The 22333-nt window shown below is 36.0% G+C and overlaps 1 protein-coding gene across 1 annotated transcript in view; it reads left to right on the top strand.

The window, feature by feature from the left end:
- The first annotated feature begins 4212 nt into the window (after nt 1–4212).
- The window catches only part of bai (Transmembrane emp24 domain-containing protein bai), a 113240-nt gene continuing 95119 nt past the window's right edge, over nt 4213–22333 (top strand). Inside the window, exon 1 of the mRNA XM_090406741.1 lies at nt 4213–4593. Coding sequence (XP_090262867.1) covers nt 4414–4593 — 180 coding nt within the window. The 5' untranslated portion in view covers nt 4213–4413. The remainder of the gene's footprint in view (nt 4594–22333) is intronic.

Raw genomic sequence — 22333 nt, forward strand, 5'->3', positions numbered from 1 at the left:
CTTTTTAGATATTCTACGTGTTTGCTCGTAGTGTATTTTCCCGATTTCTTCAAAACGGGTAAATACACTACGACCTTATACTACAATGAGGTATGAGGTATACTTTATTCCTCATTGTTTCAAGCTTAGAAACAATGAGGTATAAGTGTACTGTGCTGATTCCGACTTGACTAAGTGTTGGTTTAGTTTAAGCTGTTGTTAGTAACGTTGAAGTGATGCTGCAAGATTTCACTTGCAAATTCTTCTGTAGGTGAATCTGCAAATGCGTCTAAGTTTGTTTTCTTGTCCATGTACTTAAAGTAATTGCTGTAGTTTTACTCATGAATTTCGGTCATTTTTTAAATTTATCTTGCTTATATATTTATTTATTTATTTATTTTGCTGTTGTTAATGAAAGTCGTATACGATGATCAGAAAAACTTTCTTTTTTTCTAACATTTCCATTCGGAAATCATCTATAAAATGGCATCTTTCCTATTGTTAGATCAATGTAACTGCTTCCCTCTGATGTCTTCAAATAATAGATTATTTGTGTTGTCGTTTATCATAGATAGAATTCAACATTAAAACTTCTTCCATGTTTTTACCCTTTTTTTATGCTTACTTAAAATCATAAGACATAATAAGCATTGCTGTCCATTGTAAGGTTTAAGCCATGATTTCTTGTGAAATCCACGATGTTGCCCAGTTTCTATAAGTTATGTCACTTTTATAACCTCTATAAGTTATGTCACTTTTAGTATTTTATGTAACTTTTATAATCTAGATACACACTCACAGCAAAAATGTTGATTCTGTGGTAGTAATTTCAGTAAATATCAAATTCTGGGTGGTCCTAAGAAATTTAGGTTGCTTCAACTTCAGGTTCGACCATGAGTATTGCAGATGAATCTTTTTCCAATCCTTTGGAAAATATTTTGTAATTAGTTGAAAGTCAGTTATTTTGTTATTGATGTTGTATTGTTCTTGAATTAATGCTGATCCAGTGTTTTTTCTTTTTATAATTGTTTAATCATATACAGCCTTCATAAGAAGGTGAAGATTTATTTAAAGGCATTCAAGTGAAGTAATGTTGTTTATAAAAAATTCCTTATTATTTTTCATACTCAATATTTTGAGCTGTCTGTAGTAGTTAAATGTCGGACTGGCTTGTTTTGTGCCATATGATTGCAACAGTTGTGCTTTTGTCATGCTCCTTATTACTGTGGGAATTTACACAATTCATCTCGGATTCATTTGGGGGCACTTTCTAAGCCTATGTTCCTTAGAGAAGAATGAATAGTTGTCTTTTCTCCTACATTCTCCTTTGTAATGGTTGAACTTATTGCATTTAAAGCACCTCGGAACTCTTACATAATCCTAGCAATAGGAAATTCTTCTCAGAATTTTAGAACCAGTTTTCGGGAATTTTATCCTCATAGCCGGATCAATTTAAATAATTAAGTTCCTCCTGTTCGTTTTTCTTATTTGTCTTAATGAATTTTTGTGTCACCTTTGATTCTGAGTGAAGAGCTCTTCATTCTGAATGTATTGAATCTGCGAATTGTTCATAGCGATTTCACTGGAAATGCCATAGATAATGGCATGAGCTTTGAGGATATCTTTTTTGGTATTTCCCAGTAGCGTGTCTTTATATTTCATGGACATTTTATTTTTGTGATTTCGAATTTGATTTTTCATGGCAAATCAATGGGTCCATTAATGCTCCTCCATTGAGTTTTCTTGGATCTGTTGCAATTCGGCAGTAAAATAAACTAAAATTATCATGAGTGATTATTATTATTATTATTATTATTATTTTAACGGTGTCTCCATGGAGTCAAAAGACTCATCGCGGGAGACCCGACATTGACACACTAACCATTATTTACACAATACCTGTCATACCTCTCCTTAAATTCATTCACAGTTGAAGCATTCACAACCAGTTCTGGCAAAGCATTCCACCCATTCACAACCCTCCAAGTAAAAAATCTAGTCCTAACACCCTTGTTAATCACACTCTTACACAATCTCCAGGGATGGCCCCTCGTTCTCTCACATCCTGCATTGGTCTTAAGAATATCATCAGTATCAATCCTGTAAAATCCCTTTAACAATTTAAATACCTCTATCATATCTCCTCTCCTACGTCTATCAGCTAGTTTTTGGAGCCCACAGATCATCAATCTATCCTCATAGGGAACATCCCACAGACCTGCAACAATCTTTGTAACCCGCTTCTGAATCCTCTCTACCACTTCCGCATCACCAAGAAATCCTGGCGACCAGATCTGTGCACAATAGTCCAAATGCGGCCTTATTAATGCCTTATAGAGTGGAACAATAACTTCCCTATCCCTGCTTGTTAGTGTGTTCCTCAACAACCATGTAATTTGATGTGATGTTTTGGCAATCTTAGCAATATGCCCTTTAAACTTAAGTTCTCTGTCCACAATAACTCCCAAGTCTCTTGTCTCATCAACTTCCTGCAGTTCAGTTCCGTTAATATAGTAAACAGCATGCGATGTCATCCTCCCGAAGTGCATCACCTTACACTTAGCCACGTTGAACTGACAGCCATTTACCTCAGTCCATAGCGTCACCCTATTTAAGTCATCCTGTAAAATATCCACATCATTTGAATTGATTATCGCTCTTCCCAATTTTGCATCATCAGCAAACAAGTGGATATTTCCATTCAAGGTATTTCCAATATCATTGATGTACAAATTAAACAATAGAGGACCAAGAACTGAGCCCTGAGGTACACCACTAGTCACTTGCCTTTTCCTGGACTCAGCTCCTCCGTAAACCACTCTTTGATATCTGTCTGCCAGCCATCCTTTAATCCAAATCACCATCTTCGGATCCAAACCCATTTGCTCTAATTTATGTAACAAAGTTCCATGTGGAATCCTGTCAAAAGCTTTTGCAAATTCAAGCAGTATCACTGAGTAAGGATTTCCTTTATCCAACTCCACTGTTACTTTGTTATAGAACGTAAGCAAATTACTTAGGCAAGACCTACCCGTCACAAAACCATGTTGCCCCTTATAAAGTATCATATTGCTGTCCACCCAGTCCTGAATTCTGATTTTAACTAATTTCTCCAAAATCTTAACGACCACTCCAGATATATTGATTGGTCTATAATTTGCAACATCAGTCTTAGAGCCTCCCTTGTGCAATGGAACTATTTTCCCCTCTTTCCACTCTATTGGCACTTTACCAGAACTGAGGCTTAAATTAAACATCCTGGTTAGAGGAGTTGCTAATTCTCTTGCACATTCTCGTAACACATGGGCCGATATGCCATCTAACCCAATGGCAGTGTTAGCATTAAGGTTTTTTAATATATTAAGCACCTTAATTTCATCTATCTCTATACTCTCATCAGTCAATGGCACATCTGACACTGCGCTATCACTACGAAGATGGTACACTTTTGCGAAATGATCACTAAGCAACTCAACTATTTGATTAGCTTCAGTAATTTCCTTACCATCAACACTTTTTTAAAGTAATCTTGCCATGGATATTCTTCCTTTTACTAGCCACATAGCGAAAGAACTCTTTAGGGTTTCTTTTGGATTCATCAGCTAGCTTCCTCTCATAATTAGCTTTGGCTTTCCTTACCATATAGGTTACTCTCTTTGCCTGTACCTTATATTGCTCATTGGAACGCTCATCACCTTTTTTTATATATCTTCCACAACCTTTTCTTTATCTGCAACTCTTATTTAATAGTATTAGTCATCCATTTTACTCCTACTTGATTTCTCCTTCTGACTCTGGGAATACAGTCTGATACAGCTTTCTTCAAATACTCCTTGAGAATCTCCCACGCACCATCAAGATCTCTCCCCTTGAATTTCTCATGCCATAATACAGCTGAAAGCTGACTTCTCAGCTTGCCATAATCACCAGCCTTGTAATTCCACATATACCCATTCTTAATAGAATATTCAGTACGTCTTTCAATATCCCAGGTCAAGACCACATGATCGCTTTCCCCAAGTGGAGACATTGTAACTAAATTACTTATTGATATGTTCTCCGATGTTAATAATCTTGCTATTACAAACTCTCCCCCAAGAGATTGGCTGATTCACTTCTATTTGAAAAACCGCTTATGAATATTCCTCCAGTATTCTCTTTCTTTGAATTCTTTCTTTCCTTAAAATTGAGGAAGAAGTCTGTTTTGATGATTTTAGATGGCGCTGATGAGTCCCTCCAGGTGACAGTCACCATTGGTGCGCTGCCACGTCTTATCCGTGTGTTCGTAGTAAATGAGTAGAAGTTACATTTTATGTAACTTGTGCCATGTTATTTTGTGTTTATGAATATGCTCTAATTAATCTGCATATATTCGCATGAGTTTTCTTGTATATTTTACATTGTGTATTAAAAGTAGCGTTGAGTATCAGTAAAATGGCTCATTTTCACAGTATAACAGTTATTTTAACCTGTGTGTGTTTTAGTGTGAATGGTCTAATGTTTCGTTTACCACCTAACAGCAGGAGGTGCTTAAAAGAAGAAATTCATAAGGGTGTACTTGTGAGTGGAGAATATGAACTGAGTGATGCTGCCGGACAGAAAGCTGATTTAATTGTATGTACCATTGATTTTCCTCCTGATCATAGTTGTAAGAGTGATCCTGCATAGCGAATAACCCCGAGTTCACTTTAAGAAATGTAAAGTAACTTTGTAGTTAAGATGCAGAATGAGTTCCGCGATATATGAAATTTTTGGTGTTAATATATTAAATGTTTAGTGTGTAAATAAAAATTGGTTTATGCTATTGCGTGAACTTTTTCTCCAAGGTTTTGTGTGTATGCAGAAGTGTTCTTTTTTTTTTTTTTTTTCAGCATCCTCTCTCCCGTACTAGGTGCTTATTTCTGTCAAATGATATTGAAGGAGGAAAAATAAATAAATTCGTTCATTTCCAAATTTCGATATTCAGTAATTCCTGTTTTGATTTGGTAGCTCTATTCCTTTGACCAGATGTGGCTAGATAAAGAACAAACATTTAAAAAATACCACACAAATGCTTATTCCATTCCTACGTTGGTAGCACTGCTATCAGGAAAATTATTTCTTTGCCATTTGGAAAGTTTCTTGATGTATTTTGTTAGTGTGTAGATTTGCAGTTTTCTGGTGATGATTACTGCAAAACTGTAATCATCACTCCATGTCATAGTATTTTCTCCTGCTCAGAAACTTTTTTAAGGTGACAAGGCATTTTGGTAGTTAAATGATATCCTCAATTTAAAAACCAACCATTTACAAATCAACATGGTAAGTGGTAACAAGCTATGAATTCCACATTTTCAGCCCAAGTAAATTGATCACTAAACTTACAAAGTTTAGTGAAAGTATTAAATCTCAGAATAGTATATGAAAATATTCCAGGGAAGTAAAAATATTCTCGATCTAGTGGGACTAGTGGTTGATAGTGTGAAGTTCAGAGTAGACATAGTGCTGTAAAGACTACTCATGTTTCTGCTATAACATGGGCATGCCAATGGTAATCACTCTGTCATAAGGATTAAGCCTTAAGTAGGTGTATGACAGAGTGATTAATCCTATCTGCATCTACTATGTAAGATGAAAAACCAGAGTTTCTAGAAGGAAAAACCCTGCTAACTCACATTCATGTGAAGAATCCTAATAAAGGTCCTTTGTATCCTAGACAGAATTCAAACCTAGGTTTTTTTTCCAACCTAAGGCATTGTCAATACAAACTGAACTGAAAAGGGCTCTTCCACATGAAGCGACTGAATTTGAGCACAATAGCTATGTGTGATCAGACCAATGCAATTTTTTACCATCGGCTAAGAATCCAAGCTACTTGGCTATGGCAGACCATTGTGCATAACATGAAAGGGAAAATGGAATGGGCTTTTCATTCTGGAGAGGATTCAGGGAGGATATCATTGGCAGTATCTGGTGAAAGATTGAGGAATTGTAAGTTTAGTGGAAAAGCAAGTAGGCATGATTAGGTTGGTGATTGGATTTTACTAGATTAATACAGATGAAGAGAATGAGATGGTCTTCTTTCAAGTTATGTAAAGATTTGGTGAAGAGGGAATGGGGAGTAGATTTTTTACATGATGAGTGGTGAACCCTAAACTCATTCACACTCCCAGCATTCACCTTTGTGAATGCTAGGAGTGTGAATGAGTTTAAGAATCCATATGATATGTTGCTTACTGGGTGAGACCCTCACAATTGAGTCTGTTGACTTTGTGGAAGTTTGATTTAAAAAAAAAAAAGCATTTCAAGGAAACAGCCAGTGGTAAAATATTAGAAAGTATTTGTTCTAATAACTGGAATATGTTCTGTCATCTGAAGATAAGCATTACATTATCAAATTTTGTTAAAACAGCATAATATGATATAATTAAGTTATCCTTGGCACAAAAAATGTACTGGAACAAGACTATGTTACCTGTCTAAACCAACATTACTTTTTAAAAGCAAAACAGAAACATAAAAAAAGAAAGATAAATTCAAAGTCCCGAAAGAAAATTTCTCATTAAAACTGCTGGATATACCATTCAGAATTATTGTATTAGCCAGTGAATTTCTACATAAGTAAATTTTTAACATGAATTCAATGGACAATAAGACTGCCATAATGACTGTATAAACTTTTAAATGAAAGTATAAAGCTAACAAATATTGAATTGGATAAATGGAAAAATCATTTTCAAAATCTATCTGCAGAAAAGAACAGAGATAATATAATTAACAGTAATTGCTGTTTACGAAGAAGATAATGCAACTTTTGAAATAACAGAAAGGTATTGAACAAACAGAAAATCGCCTGGAATAGATAAGATATGGAATGAACTATTAAAATATGTAGGGAAAGTATATTTTTCCTTCCTTTGCATTGAAATGTATGTGTTAAAGAATGTGAGCAGTAAAATCTGTTGCTAATTTATTAAGACAGCCACAGAACGAGATGAAACAATGTAACTATAAGCATTCAGATCATTCTTAAGAACTATGTCATATTCTAAATACGGTATTTAAAGAAAAATACCCAATGATTTGTAAAAGAGCTTAACAGTACCACTCGTTAAGATAGGAAATATAAAAAATCCAGAGATCTACAGAGGGATAAATATGCTATGCATTACATTAAAATTATGCACAAAAATAATTGGAAATATAATAATTCTACTGAATTATTAGATGAGCAACAAGGATTTAGGAAAAATGGATCAACAATAGATGCCATATTTATATCAAAGCAAATAACAGAAATCAGTGGAATACAATAAACCATTTTGAATTGAAGCCTTTGGCTCTTCATATAATTAGTACAATAAACCTCTTTACATGTGCTTTATTATTGATTTAACATGAGCATTGATAACCACATTAAAAATACCAAAACAAATTTTAGAACTAAGTATGTGTATATACAGATATATACATAGAGATAACAGTTCTATAATAAATACAGAATGAGGATAGACTGAAGAAATTAAAATAACAAAGGAATTAGACAAGGTGATTCATTAAGTCCCACTTTATTTAATTTAGTGATGGATGAAATAATAAAAGAAGTAAATAAAATGGAAAAATGTAGAATACAAATTAAAAATAAACTAAGACTAATTGGATATACTGATGATATAATCTTATTAGCAGAAAAATGAAGATGACCTACGAAGATTATTAAATACATTCAGCAGCAGAAAAGAAACATATCGAGATATTAACAAAAAACTAACAATGATAGTTGCTAAGGAACCTAAGATGCAAATTAGAAATTAAAGGGAAAATAATTGAACAAGTTAGTAAAAATAAATATTTGGGAATAGAAATTAACATTTATGACATCCACAAAATGAAGTGCAATAAAGGCTAGTAGAATATCTAGATATCTCAACAGCCTCTGAATGAATAAGAACATAAGCAAAGAAACAAAAAAAAGTAACAATATTAAACAAAATCAGGAACTTACAGATCAGAGAAAATTGTAAAATACAGTTTTGTAATTGCAAAATTCCATTTTTGGATCCAAAGACATGAAAAAGTCTTTGGATAATCATATGGAATAATCATATAGAATAATCATGCAGGATAACAATTGGGAAAAGAAAAAAAAAGTAAAGAACTGGATGCAAAAGGAAAAAAGAAATAGATGAAGGAAAAGATAGTGGAATGGTCTTTGAAAATGAGACACTACAAGCAATTCTGCTTAATAGTGAAAATAAGAATGATTGTATAAATATAAAATACACAGAAAAATAAGAGTTGAAAGACCAAGAAAGATGGCACAAGACGATAAGTAGCTACTTTGCCTTAATTCTTAAATAATCGATGGATGGGTTTATTTTGATAATGCTACATTACCTGGTGTATACCAACACTTTACTAAATTTTGTAGCATCTTCAAAGCTATTATCTCTGCTTCTCCCTTGACTCTCCACTTTCTGCAGTAGGATTTCTCAGATCATCATTATACTTTACCCTCATCTATCCTTTGCACTGAAGACATTATGGATATTGCACTGGATTTCAAACCAGCATCTTTTGCTCACAAAGCATTTGTCACAATACTCGAGATACTGCAATCAAGTAATTGTGGAAACAATTCAAATTGTAAAAAAAAAAGAAATTCTTCCCTTGCATCCTTTCAAAATATAAAGTAATATGTAGAGTGAATGTCTGTGACTGGTAGGCTGATAGTAATCTTAAAATGATAGCTTTTTAAATGGGATGCAGAATTTATGCTTGGTGAGAATATATTGTTGGAGGTAGAGGAAATAAGAGATCTGGGGGTGATAGTGGATAAGAATCCAAAATTTAGGGGGCACATAGCCGAAATTGTGAAGACAACACAAAGGCTTCTGGGAATGGTGCAGAGGACACTGACGTGTAGAAGGGAGATTCTTGTTCCGTTGTATAAGGCTTTGATTAGGCCACACATGGACTATTGTGCCCAGATTTGGTCACCGGATTTTCAGAAGGATGAAGAGATGTTGGAAAGGGTCCAAAGGCGACTGACTAAGGTTAGTTTCTGAGCTCTGGAATGTTGAGTATGAGGAAAGATTGAGAAGATGTAATTTGCAGAGTCTAGTGGAGAGGAGGAAGAGGGGAGATATGATAGAGACCTACAAGTTGGTAAGGGGTTGTTATAAGATCAGTGGTGGAGAAGTTCTATAGAGAATAGTGGGAGATCAGGAGAGAACCAGAGGTCATCCCTGGAAACTGTATAAAGAGGGTGTGAGTAGGGGAGTGAGAGGCAGATATTTTTCGTGCAGAGTTGTGAATGATTGGAATGCCTTGCCTGAGAGTGTGGTGTCTGCAAGGCATTTGATGAGATGTGTGTGTGATAAAAGGACCTCCAGATGAGTCTTTGACTCCATGAGGTCTTGGGGTAATAATAATAATAAATGTTGTATAAATTAATGCAACATTCTTGTTAGGAAGTGCTTCGTTGCTAATTCCATTTCCAAGGATAGCCTCTCAGGCTCTGTTTGCTGGCCTGGTTGTCTGAGTTTAGCATTATTATTCTCCAACTGCACAATGGGTATGAATGTCTGTAGGTGGTAGTAGATAAGTTACGTCACTCACAAGTGATGAGAAGGAGCTTTATATCACTCACACCAGAAGAATAAATAATTACTGAGTTACTAATATATTGCTGGATTTTTAACTGGCATCTTCAAAGCATAAATTGCAATTAGATTAAAATGCATTGTTGTAGAAATAGTTAAGGTTGTAACTGATATCCTATTAAGGCACCTTCTAAGTGCCAGATGAAAGGTCTTAGAATGACTGACTTCCAGATCTTTGGCAGATCAGTGCTGCCATGCTTGTTGTGGTTAGGAGAATGTCCTAAGTGGTGCTGATTTCAGAAATAGGCTTTCAGTCCTAAAGTGACTGTGTGCAGCACATTTGTCTTCTTTCATATAATCCTGTGCAAAGGAGCATCCAGCACAGTAGCCTTGTAGAGCTGAGTTGGTTTCTGAAAATAATATTGTTTTCTATAATATCGGTCTGTGTTTCCTGTTGTTTTCTTGATAATAAACGTTGAATACATTCAGTATTGGAGCACTTGCCAAACAACAACAAAAAAAATCTCCTTTTCACTTCCTTATTCACATGACCTTTGTACAGTTTCCAGGAATGACATCTCATTCTCACATCCCCAACAATAATTCACCCCAAATTTATCTGATAGGCTCCTTGCACTAACTTATACACCTCTGTCATTTTACTCTTTTCCTCCTATCTCTCAATCTATCCTCATACTCAACATGCCAGAGTCCTGAGATAGTCTTAATTATTTGCTTCTGCACTCCTTCCACTGTTTTCTCATTACTAATATATAGCCATACATCTATGCACAAAAATCTAAATGAGTCTTAATTAGTACCTTATATGATAGAACTGTCACCCACTTATCTGTACATGTCGGTATTCTTCACATTATATCAATTTTCTGGGTAATCCTTACAAATTTCACAATGTGTCTCCTGAATTTCATTTCCCCTTCCACCAAGATCCCCAGATCCCTTGCCTCCTTTACCTCCTGAAGCAAAGTTCCATATGATAAACCTCATTCCATCTTCTCTGGCCAAAGTGCATAAATTTCTACCTAGCAACATTCAAATGACATCTTATTCCTCAGCTCAAAGCACCTATTCAAATTCTCTTGTAACAGAATCACATAAGAACTTCCTGGCATTTTTCTTCATAATTTATCATCATCAGCAAACAATTGAATATCTCCTCTCACATGCTAAAGTATATTACTGATGTATAGATTAAACAACAGTGTTCCCAGAATAGAACTGTGGTATTCCACTCGTCACCTTCCTTTCTCAGGACACTGCACCACATATGTATGCAACTTTTATTATTATTATTCAGTCCTCCATGAGTCAAGAGCCTCATCGTGGGAGGACCTTCCTAGGAAACACAGTCTATCATACCACTTTTTGAACCCATTGACCATTCTTGCTCTCACCACTCTATCAGGCAATGCATTCCATAGTTCAACCACCCTCCATGCAAAAAACCACTCCTCACCCTCTTGCTCACAGCTTCCTTTCGTAACTTGCAGGGATCCCCCCCCCCCCGTCATCGCTCCTTCCCACTGTTTCACCAAGTGAAAGAACTCCCCAGTGTCAACCCTGTAACTGCCTCTCAACAGTTTAAAAGTCGATCGTATCACCTCTCCTTCCGCATTCCCTCAGCTGATCCTCATAACTAACATTGTACAGTCCTGAAACCATCTTTGTTATCCGCCTCTGTATCCTTTCCACAGTTAATTTATCGACTTCAAATCCTGGAGACCAAATTTGAGAACAATAGTCTAAGTGTGGTCTGATCAGAGTCTTATACGATGGAATGATAACTTTTTTATCTCTGCAGGTCAGTGTCTTTCTCAGTATTGCAGCAATCCTCTGAATTACCTTCACCACCTTTGCAATATGCTCTCTGAAGAGTTCTGAGGTGCTTTAAATGCAATAATCACTCATCGCCCCAGATCTCTTGTCTTCCCTACTTCCTCCAGTACAGCTTCTCCAATTGAGTATGCAGCCTCCCATCGATGTATCCCAAACTTCAAGACTTTACATTTTGCTACATTAAACTGATACCCCCATTCATTTGCCTATTTGTCCAGTTTATTCAGATCCTCTTGAAGGGCTGCCACATCTGCACTATTACTAATTACCCTGCCCAGCTTCACATCATCTGCACATCGCTTGCTTGCTCTTATCTGTCACCATCCATGTAATCATGCTATGAAATGACTAATCCATCCCTAACCTGCTGAATTTCAAGAATAGTTTGTGTGGCACTCAATCAAATGCTTTAGCTAAATCCAGATACTTCATTATATAAACATCTCCTCTTTTCAGTACACTAGTTACCCTATTATAATGTAATCAGGTTACTAAAGCCTTAACACCTTAACAAACCTGTGCTACTCTGTCAAAAAAAATTTCCATTCTTATCAATCCAGGTCTCTAACCACCCTCTCTAATACATTCACCACTACACTCTGACATTACTGACTTGGATTCTCTCTTAAATAATGGCCTATTTTTTTCCATCTTTCCACTCTTCTGGGAATGTTTCTGTTGCCAAGTTTAACAGAACCTGCTAACTAGCTCTTTTGCACATTCCAGTAATATATATATATGGTGATATCCCATCCGATCCCACTGCTTTATTGACATCAAGGTTAATTAATATTCTAATATTCAAACTATTCTTCTTGAACTGTCAGTCTTCTCTCCTCCTCCTCCATATCGTTATTCAACATTACTCCTACCCCATATGTTAAATACACTAATGAAATGCTCATTGAACATTTCTATTATATTTTCAGAAGCTGTGACTCATATTCCATCTTCAGCAACTAAAGTCAGTCTTCCATATTCACCCTTTCTTCTACTAGCAACATAATGGTAGAATTCCGAGTCTTTGCTTTACTGTTTCAGCCAGTCTCCTTTCATAAGCCAATTTCTCTTTCCTCGCTACATTCACCAGCTCTCGTGGCCTGCACCTTATACTCCTCATGCTGCTGAGATGTACTCTGTTCTTTATATGGTATGGTGCAAAAAAAATAAATAAATAAATAAATAAAAAAAACGGTATTGAACTTTGACATCCCCTTTAATACACACAGTATGAGATATGCTGTTTGACTGCATACACATTAATAGAAGAACACATGTAGAGTCTATGCCATTACATTTAGCTGTAGCAATGGTGACATCAGAAGAAAAGGCATTTATTGTTGAGCATTTTCATTCATATGGAGTTGATAGAGCAAATGTTCCAAGCCTATAACAGGTTTGTGAGCAGTTTGTTCATTGTTTCTGTGTGTCCCAAGCAGTAGTGTCATCATTGCCTTTCCATCAGAGCACTTCCCCAGAGGCTCATTTCAAGGTTCACAGAATTCCTGTACCTTTCACATTCTCATGATCTCACATTGCTTGATGCCTTCTTTTGGGATATATTGAAGGAATGGGTATTCCACCATTAACTGCCTTCAAACCTTGATGAACTAAGGGGTAAAATTACACAATATGTCCAGCAAATGTTCCAACCCTTGTTTTTCAGGATGACAGAGAACCTTCGTATTGCTATGAAACCTGTCTTGAAAGACAAGGTGCCCATTTCAAGCATGTAATCTACCATCATTCTTGCTTTATTCAACCAAGATTCCACTGATAGTTGTGGATATACATTTTGGGTGTGAACATATTTCTTTGTTAATAAACCTGTTTACTCCATAGCACATATCATTGTAGTTAATCACTACAGTTTTTTTTTTCCTCCACCATACTGTATCTTCTCTTTAAAACTCTTTTTCTCGGAAACTGCTGTACATTTCCATGATATATCCATTTTGTCTTCTTATGACTGCAGTCCAAATCAAGGCTTGGCCTCCTGTATTTGTTACCTAAAACCCTGTCTGTCCAGAACTTCACTTCTCTAGTTTGAACATTGTAATATGATGTTGCTCTCTTGACTAATAATGTCTTATCCATCTTATTCTAGGTTTTTCTTTTGGTCTTTTACCAAGAATTTTCCTATATGTTGTCTTAAGAATGCCATCACTTTCCATATGAAAAATATGTCCTGCCGACTACAGCTTTATAAAGTTGATATAATTCATGGTTGTACCTGATCTTCCAGAAACCTTAAGTGGGCCAAATATTTTTTAAGGATTTTCTTTTCAAAAGCTGAAATCAAATTCTTCACCTTCACTATAGGTTTCACATCCATTGGTAACAATTGAACGAATTATCGATTTATATATATATTTTTACTTTAATCTTCCAGTGAATATCTTTTGAACTGAGTACACATATGAAAGAATAGAAAGCTTGATTACCTCTCTTGATTCAATTCTGCATTTCTCTCATCTTTTTCTCATATCTCATTTGATTGGGTAGTGATCTGAAATATTTAAATTGTTCCACTCTTTCGATTTCAAGGTTCCAAATTTTTATGCTTGGATCAGGTAATAACGGATTCTGCCTGGTATTAATTGTTATTTTAGATTTTTGTTGATTAATTTTTAGTAGTAGCTCTTGTGTTGATTTTTTTAGTTTCATATACTTTTCATGTAGTATATGACTTTTCATATAGTTGCCGGCCTGTCTTTTTATGTCGAGCCCATACACGAGAGATTGGTTGATCAACCTATAGTACATTAGTACAGTATATGGGTAGTGGGTTGGGAAAAGGAGAAACTTGTTTACATTTGATTTGAAAGACTGTACATTATTCCTTGGGAAATGCAACAGAGGGAAGACTTCTGCAATATGGCAGTTGCAGGGATGAAGAAAGACGTGTTCCAACAAGCTTAGTACTAAGTGGGGGAATTATTGATATAATTTCAGATGAACATTTCCCATGGAAATATTTGTAGAATATACATATTGTAGAAACCAAACGTCTGTGTGAAAGAGGGGGGAGTGAGTTGGTAAGAGATGGGTTATTAATAAGTCTAATTGCTCTCCTCTGTATGAGTCAAGCATTTTGAAGGAGATTTTAGGAAACCCACCCATATGTGAGTTCAGTATTCAATAGCTGAGTGGATTTGTGATTTATATAATGTTAACAGCTGTTCAGGAGTGAAGTAACGTCTTGAGCGAAAGAGAAATCCAAATTTTTTTTTTTTTAATCTTAGGATGCAATGGTTGTGATGTGTTTATGCCAGGATAGGCTTGATGTCAGGGTAATTCAAAGAAGAGAAATCTCATCTTGTCTGGAAATTTGATGTTGTTGAAAATAATACAGGGAAAAAAATGGTTATTTTTTATGAGAAATAAGACAGAACTGGGTTTTATTAGCATTGAAATTGATGATGTTATCTGAACCACATTGGAGGATGGCTTGGAGATCAGAATTGAGGGCAGTGGTGGTTGATGTTCTGTAGGTTGAGGTGAGTCATGTAGAGTAAGGTTTACCAAATGAAAGAGTGAGTGCAGTGTGCTGCCACCAGAAAAATTGTGTATTGGGTTGGAGGTCAACTGAAGTAGGTCATTGATATATATATCAGGAAGAGAGTTGGTGAGAGGATAAGAACCATCCACCATCACACAGCGTGCGTCCAGACAGAAAGCTGGCAATCCAACTACAGAAGTCCTGAGACAGACCAAATGATGGTAGTTTGCTTTGTAAGCCTTTATGCCAGACCCAATCAAAAGCTTTGGAGATATCAAGTGCAACCACTTGACATTCGCCAAACTTCTCCATTGCATTTGTCCAGAGATGGGTGACATGGGAGCAAATCTCATGTTGATCAGCAGTGACAGAATCCATACTGGCGGTCATTTATTCGATGGGTGCCTTCAAGGTAGTGTAGGAATTGATGATTTTTTCCATTACTTTAGACAGGACTGAGGTAAGCGAGATAAGGCAGTATGGATTGAATATAGGCCAATTTCTAGGTTGTGAGATAGATAACAGTGGAGTAAGAGAGTTTATACAGGCAACATAGGATAGGAGTCAGTTCTGGTGCACAAACTTTCAGGACAATTGGAGGAATGCCATCAGGGCCAGGAGACTGTTTTATGTCTAATTTGGACTGTACTTTTCTGATCTCTTTTTGGCAAAAGGATATAGGAGCATTGTATGTTGGGCATGTGGAATGGTTGGCAGCCATTTACCGTTGTCAGTTATGCATGCTTTGGAAATAAATTGTGAATCCAGAAGATTCACACTTTGGCTTTTTCTGTAGGTGATGATGCACTAGAGCCATCTGAGTTTGATAAGAGTGGGAATAGCATTGGGAGCAGTTGCTTTGGCAAGAGACCAAAAGGCTTGGCTGCCATTCAGACAGTCTGCTAGTTTCCTTCTTTTTGCTCTTTCAAAACTCTGTTTTGGAAACATTGATTGTTTTTTGCATCTATTTTGGGCTTCAGTATAAGCTCTAAAAGAAGGTGGAGTTCTTGATTTGAGCCAGTTATGGTATGTTTGGTTTTTCATTTGTACAGCCTTAGCACATCTTTTGGAGAACCATGGTTTAGTTAGGGAATGGCAGTTCAGAGTAGTGTGGGGATGGTATGCTTCCATGCTGCAAGGATTACTTTGGTGATAAGTTTAGTGCATATGTTTGGGTTGGAAAGCCGAAAGAAATAGTCCAACCAATGGAATGTGGCATAGAAGTTGCAGAGGCTGTCCCACTTGGCACTATTATAATGCCAAACTACTCTTGTATGGCTGTGTAAGTGTTGTTGCATGTGGGAGGAGATGAGCAGTAGATTGTGGTCAGAATTACTTGGAGAGGGGGTGCAACTACTTTCACTGTATATTTGGAAAGGTCATTAGTGAGGAAGAGATCTAGGGTGTTTGGGGAGTGGTTTGGGTTATCTGGTATTCTGGTTGGCATTTGAACAAGTTTGGCTGATTGGTTAGCATATCCGCTCTCCAGTCAAAAGGCTGTGCATTCGAATCCAATCATGGGTACGGATGTTTGTGATTGTCTGTGAAAATACTAGTTGTGGTGTTGGGTGGTAGATGGCATTGGTGTAGTTGTGGTTCATTGTAGTTGCTGAATTGAGTGGTGGAGACAGAAAGCTGTAGAGCCCTCCCTCAATGAGTCTTTGGACTCCCTGGAAGTGTCACGTAATAATAATAATAATATACATTTCTTCTGCTTTCTTTTTGGTTCTTGACATGATGTTAATGTCATACGCATATGCTATGGTCTGCATTGAATGTTTATTAGCATATCTTTAGCATCTATTGGCAACTATCGAATAACATATTCCAAAGTTAAGTTAAAAACTATTGGAGCCAGACTATCTCCTTATTTTAATCCTTAAGTTATTGGAAAGGAACTGTTAAATCATTTTGTGTTTTATCCTGTGCTTCCAAATTTTCCATTGTTAACTTGTAAGTGTTGTTAGCTTGTTTGGTATCTAAAGTACATCATAATCTCATGTGTTAATACTGTCATATGCTTGTTGGAAATCAACAAAAATCTTATGAATATTTATATCTAATTCCCAAAATTTCGTTAGAAATTGTTTAACTATATCTATTTGATCTGTTGTGGATTTGCTTTTCCTAGAAATCTCATTGGTAGACACTAATTATATTCTCCATAAATGGGTTTAATCTGTTATTTTTACTTACTGGGCAGATCAGACTCTTTCTCTATTCTTTTAGCATTTCCTCTTTCTTCCATATGATTAAAATCAATTCATATATTTTGTCTTCTAGTTTCTTTCTTCCTGTTCTTAGTAACTTTGCAAAGATTGTATCTATTCCTGGGGATTTGTTGTTCTTGAGTGAATGTATTGTATCATTAAGCTCTTGCCTTAACAGTAGCTCTACAGAATCATCTTCTTCGATAGTAGATTATTTTTGCTATATAATTTTGAGTTGTAGAAGTAATGTTCTTATTTAGCAATTCATGGAAATATCCTCTCAATGTGTTTATTTTTATTTATTTATTTTTGCTGTTGTTTTTGTTTCTTTATTAACACACTTCCTTGTCCATCTGCATATATCTAGCCCAGGCTTATATCTTCTTTTAATTTGCTTAATTGTATTATAAGCTTGTCTAAGATTGCTCTTGTTCTTATTTCTTATTCTGTTGTGCATATCATTTCATTAAGGAGTTGTCTTTTCTTTTTTCAACAGATTCTCATTTCTTTATATTTTCTTTCAGTATTCTTTCATTATATTAGTTGGACTTGCAGTAAATTCTTACATTCTTTATTCCTTTTTATTACTGCTTGAGCATATTCTTTATCAGACCAATCTCTTTTCTTTTACTTATTTTCATATTCTAGAGTTTCTTTTGCAGTACTCCGAATCCATTTTTAATGTATGTCCTGCTTCATTCTATATTGATATTTTTGACCTCTGTTTTTTCTTTAATTTTGTTCTGGAAGTTGGCTTTAACTTCAATTTCTTTAAGCTTCTGCAAGTTAAACTTTAGTGTTCTTTCATGTCTTTCTTGTTTCTTCACTGAGATTCTGCACCTGTATTTAATTTGACTAGATAATAATGTGAATCACAGTAAGCTTCTCTATACGATCTCACATACATAATACTTGATGCTGATTTTTTATCTATAAGCACATGATCAATTTAATTAAATATTGTCCCATCTGGAGATATCCATGTCCTTTTATGGATGTTGTTATGAAAAAAGCATGTAGAGGATATAACCATATGTTTACTTATGGCAAAAAAATCTATCTGTTTCTATCCATTATCACTAGTGTGTATGGGCTGTGTTTTCCAATTGCTCCTTTATAAATATCTTTCTGTTCAACCATATTTAAATCTCCAATAATAATTTTTATGTCATTTGATGATGCTGAATCATAAATCTCCATTTTGCAGAAAAAATCCTGTTTTTTCACATCTTCTGTTGATGTATGAGCTTTTATAATCCACAAATTAAAAACTTTTGTTCTGATTATTATTATTATTATTCAGGCCTCCATGGAGTCAAAAGACTCATCAATGGGAGATCCCCCTAAGAAACACAGTCTATCATACCACTCCTTAAACTCATTGACCATTCTCGCTTTCACCACTCCATCAGGATTCTATGGTTCATTCCATGGTTCAACCACCCTCCATGCAAAGAAACCACTCCTCACCCTCTTGCTCACAACTTCCTTTTGTAACTTCCAGGGATGGCCTCTTGTTATAACTTCTTCCCGCTATTCAACCAAGTGAAAGAACTTCCCAGCGTCAACCCTGTAACCACCTCTCAATAGTTTAACAGTCTCGATCATATCACCAAACTCTGCAGTCCACATTCCCTCAGCCGATCCTCATAACTATCCTTGTACAGTCCTGAAACCATCTTTGTCATCCATCTTTGTATCCTTTCCACAGTTAATTTATCTCCTTCAAATCCTGGGGACCAAATGTGAGAACAATAGTCTAAGTGTGGTCTGATCAGAGTCTTATACGATGGAATGATAACCCTTTTATCTCTGCAGGTCAGTGTCCTTCTCATAATTGCAGCAATCCTCTGTGTTACCTTCACCACCTTTGCAATATGTCCCCTAAATTTCAGGTTTCTATCAATCATCAACCCCAGATCTCTTGTCTTCCCTACTTCCTCCAGTATAACTCCTCCCATAGAGAATGCAGCATCCCATCGATGTGTCCCAAACCTCAAGACCTTACATTTTGCTGCAATAAACTGACACCCCCATTCATTTGCCTATCTATCTAGCTTATTCAAATCCTCTTGCAGGGCTGCCGCATCTGCACTATTACTAATAATCCTTCCCAGCTTCGCATCATCCGCAAACAACTGAATATCCCCTTGCAATCCACTGACAATGTCATTGATATAAAGGTTAAACAATATAGGTCCCAGTACTGAGCCCTGTGGGACCCCAACTTGTAACCCTCTGCTTCCTTGAAACTGCCCCACCATACACAACTCTCTAATACCTATCGGACAGTCAATCCTGACATCCAGACTCATGTGCTGCAACTTAAATATCAGCTTATCATGTGGCACCCTGTCAAATGCCTTCGCTAAGTCTAAGAAAATGGTAGTATATGCCTTTCCCTCATCTAATGCTCTTGTAACTTTATCATAAAAGTCTAGCATATTGCTAAAACAAGAGTGCCCCTTCACAAATCCATGTTGATGCTCACAGATAACATTGCCCTCATCTGCTCAATGCTGTATATGGCCCTTCACTACTTTCTCCAAGATCTTAACAACTACTGATGACACACAGACTGGTCTATATCTTTCATTCACAGTTCTAAAATCTAAAACATTCTCTTTAATGTTTCTATTTACTATAAATGCTGCAAATTCATGTTTCCCCAGTTCTTTCCTACTTGGGAGGGGAAAAAAGTAAATTTTCCAAAATTTTGGATTTCTGTTCTGATCCATCTTGTGTTTTATACTGCCATTAATTTTAATTTGTATCATGACTTATTTTTTAACGGTATTAACAACACCAAACAATTTTATCAAAGAGATGTTTTATTAACTGCTTATATTTCACTGAATTTTGCCGTCACTCCCAAACAAATTCCTAAATTAGAAATTACGATGAAAGTAGAACGGAGCATCCACAATCTTCCGCCGGCAATGGCCAATAACATGTGTCTAGATATAGCAAGTATTCTAAACAAGGTTAAACCTTCAGAAAGCAATATGCCACGTAATCAAATAACTGCCCTAAAAAAAAAAGTTATATAAAAATAAAAATATTATTATTACAAAAGCTGATAAAGGAAATGCAACAGTTATCATGAATCAAGAAGAGTATAACAGAAAAATGCAAGATCTCCTATGTGATGGTTCCATGTATCAAATCGTCGAGACCTCACTATGTCTCAAAGGAAAAAAAGTCTGAAAATTACTGAAAAAAGTGGCCCAAAGAAATCATCAGGAAAATAAAACCAATTCATGTTAAACCACCCTGTATTTATGGATTACAAAAATCCACAAAACTAATATCCACCTATGCCCCATTGTCAATAGCACAGATAGTCCCACATATAAACTGGCCTAGTATTTAGCCAAGTCGCTTGCTCCCTCTTACTGGCAACTCCTCTACTTTTGTAAAAAAATTCAGTCCATTTCAAAACATGAGTTAAAAATCTTATCCTAAAAAATTCAGACATAATGGTTAGTTTTGATATCACCTCTTTATTTACCAATGTACCACTTATAGACACTCTTGATTTAATCAAGTCTAAATTTCCCCCTGATATTTTTGAATTATTTAAATTTACTATGAAGGTTACTTTACATCTGAAGGAAAATTCTACAAACAGATTAATGGTACTGCTATGGGTTCCCCCACCACCACCACTCCCGTTAGCAAATTTTTACATGGAACACTTTGAAAACAAAGTACTTACCACAGCTACATACAAGCCACTAATGTGGTTACGCTATATAGATGATGTGTTTGCCATCTGGCCCCATGAACAAGACACTTTGGATGCATTTGTCACTTACCTAAATAGCTAACACCCCAAAATCCACTTCACAGTAGAAGAATCGAATAACTGTTTACCATTTCTTGACACATTATTAACCTCCTTTCAGATGCATCACTATCTTTTTCCATTTACAGAAAGCCCACACACACACACACAGGAAGATACCTACATAAACAATCACGTCATCATCCAATCCAACCATATGGCATTTTAAAAACACTTACACACATAGCCATTTGTTCTAATGATACAGCTCTGACCACAGAACTCAAATATCTGCACCATACATTCTTGGCCAATGGTTATAATCCCTACAGAATAGATAAAATACTACATAGTCCCATTACTATGCCATCCCCTAATACACCAGAACACAACATGACCATTTCTATTCCCTATGTCAGCGGTACATCAGAAAAGATAGCCAAAGTATTGATGAAACATGGCCTTCGCACCACTTTCAAACCTCATGTCAAACTAGCAACTCTGATCTGCTCGCCTAAGGATAAACTTCACCCTTTAACACACCCAGGAGTGTATGAAGTTCCCTGTGACTTGGCCTATTACGGGCAAACAGGAAGATTAGTTAACATCTGCCTGGAAGAACATGAAAAATACATTCGCTATTACTATGGCAAGTGAGAACTGGCAGAGCACGCTTTGGACACTCCTTCACACAGGATTAGATGGAAGAAAACGAATGTGCTATTTAGGAGTCGTTACAGATCTGAAAGATTATTTTTTGGGTCAGTAATGGCTTTGAAGAATTCTCCCAACCTTAACAAATATGGTTGCATTAATTTGTCAAAAATTTGGGAGACTGTTATCCTAAAAGAAACTTCCACATAGCTGTTTCCCCCCCCCCCCCCCCGTTAGAGGGTGCCAAAAATAGGACTTTAGATCTTTTGTCCATTGCAATTGCATTGTTTTACTCACTCACTGTCGCGTGTACAAGTGTGTTCTGCTCTGATGATGCTAAGTTGAAAATCAGTGAAATATAAGCAGTTAATAAAACATCTCTGATAAAATTGTTTGGTGTTGTTAATACTGTTAAAAAAATAAGTCATGAATAACCATCAGCACCCAAGCTTATCTGTTAGATTAATTTGTATCAAATGATTTTTGATTTGAATGCTTTAAGTGCTTTTGTCTTATATAATGTTCGTGTATTCCATACCCAAAAATCATAATCCAATAGTCATTTCTTGAGTCATAGTCCAATTTGAGACTTTCTTTCCAAGTTCCTTAACAAGTAAGAGTTTTCCAGAAAGGGCTGTCAGCCCATTGCCCAACTCCTAACCTCGAGGACCAGATTTCTGTATTTAAATTCCCCAGAAATAGGGGCCCATCTATACCTTTGAGCACTGGGTCTACATGGCTTCTTATTTTGTATATTTGG

The sequence above is a fragment of the Typopeltis vanoorti genome, chromosome 17 (assembly GCF_054136105.1).
Source record: "Typopeltis vanoorti isolate ZY-2024b chromosome 17, IOZ_Tvanoo_1.0, whole genome shotgun sequence".
NCBI classification, from domain to species: Eukaryota; Metazoa; Arthropoda; class Arachnida; order Uropygi; family Thelyphonidae; genus Typopeltis; species Typopeltis vanoorti.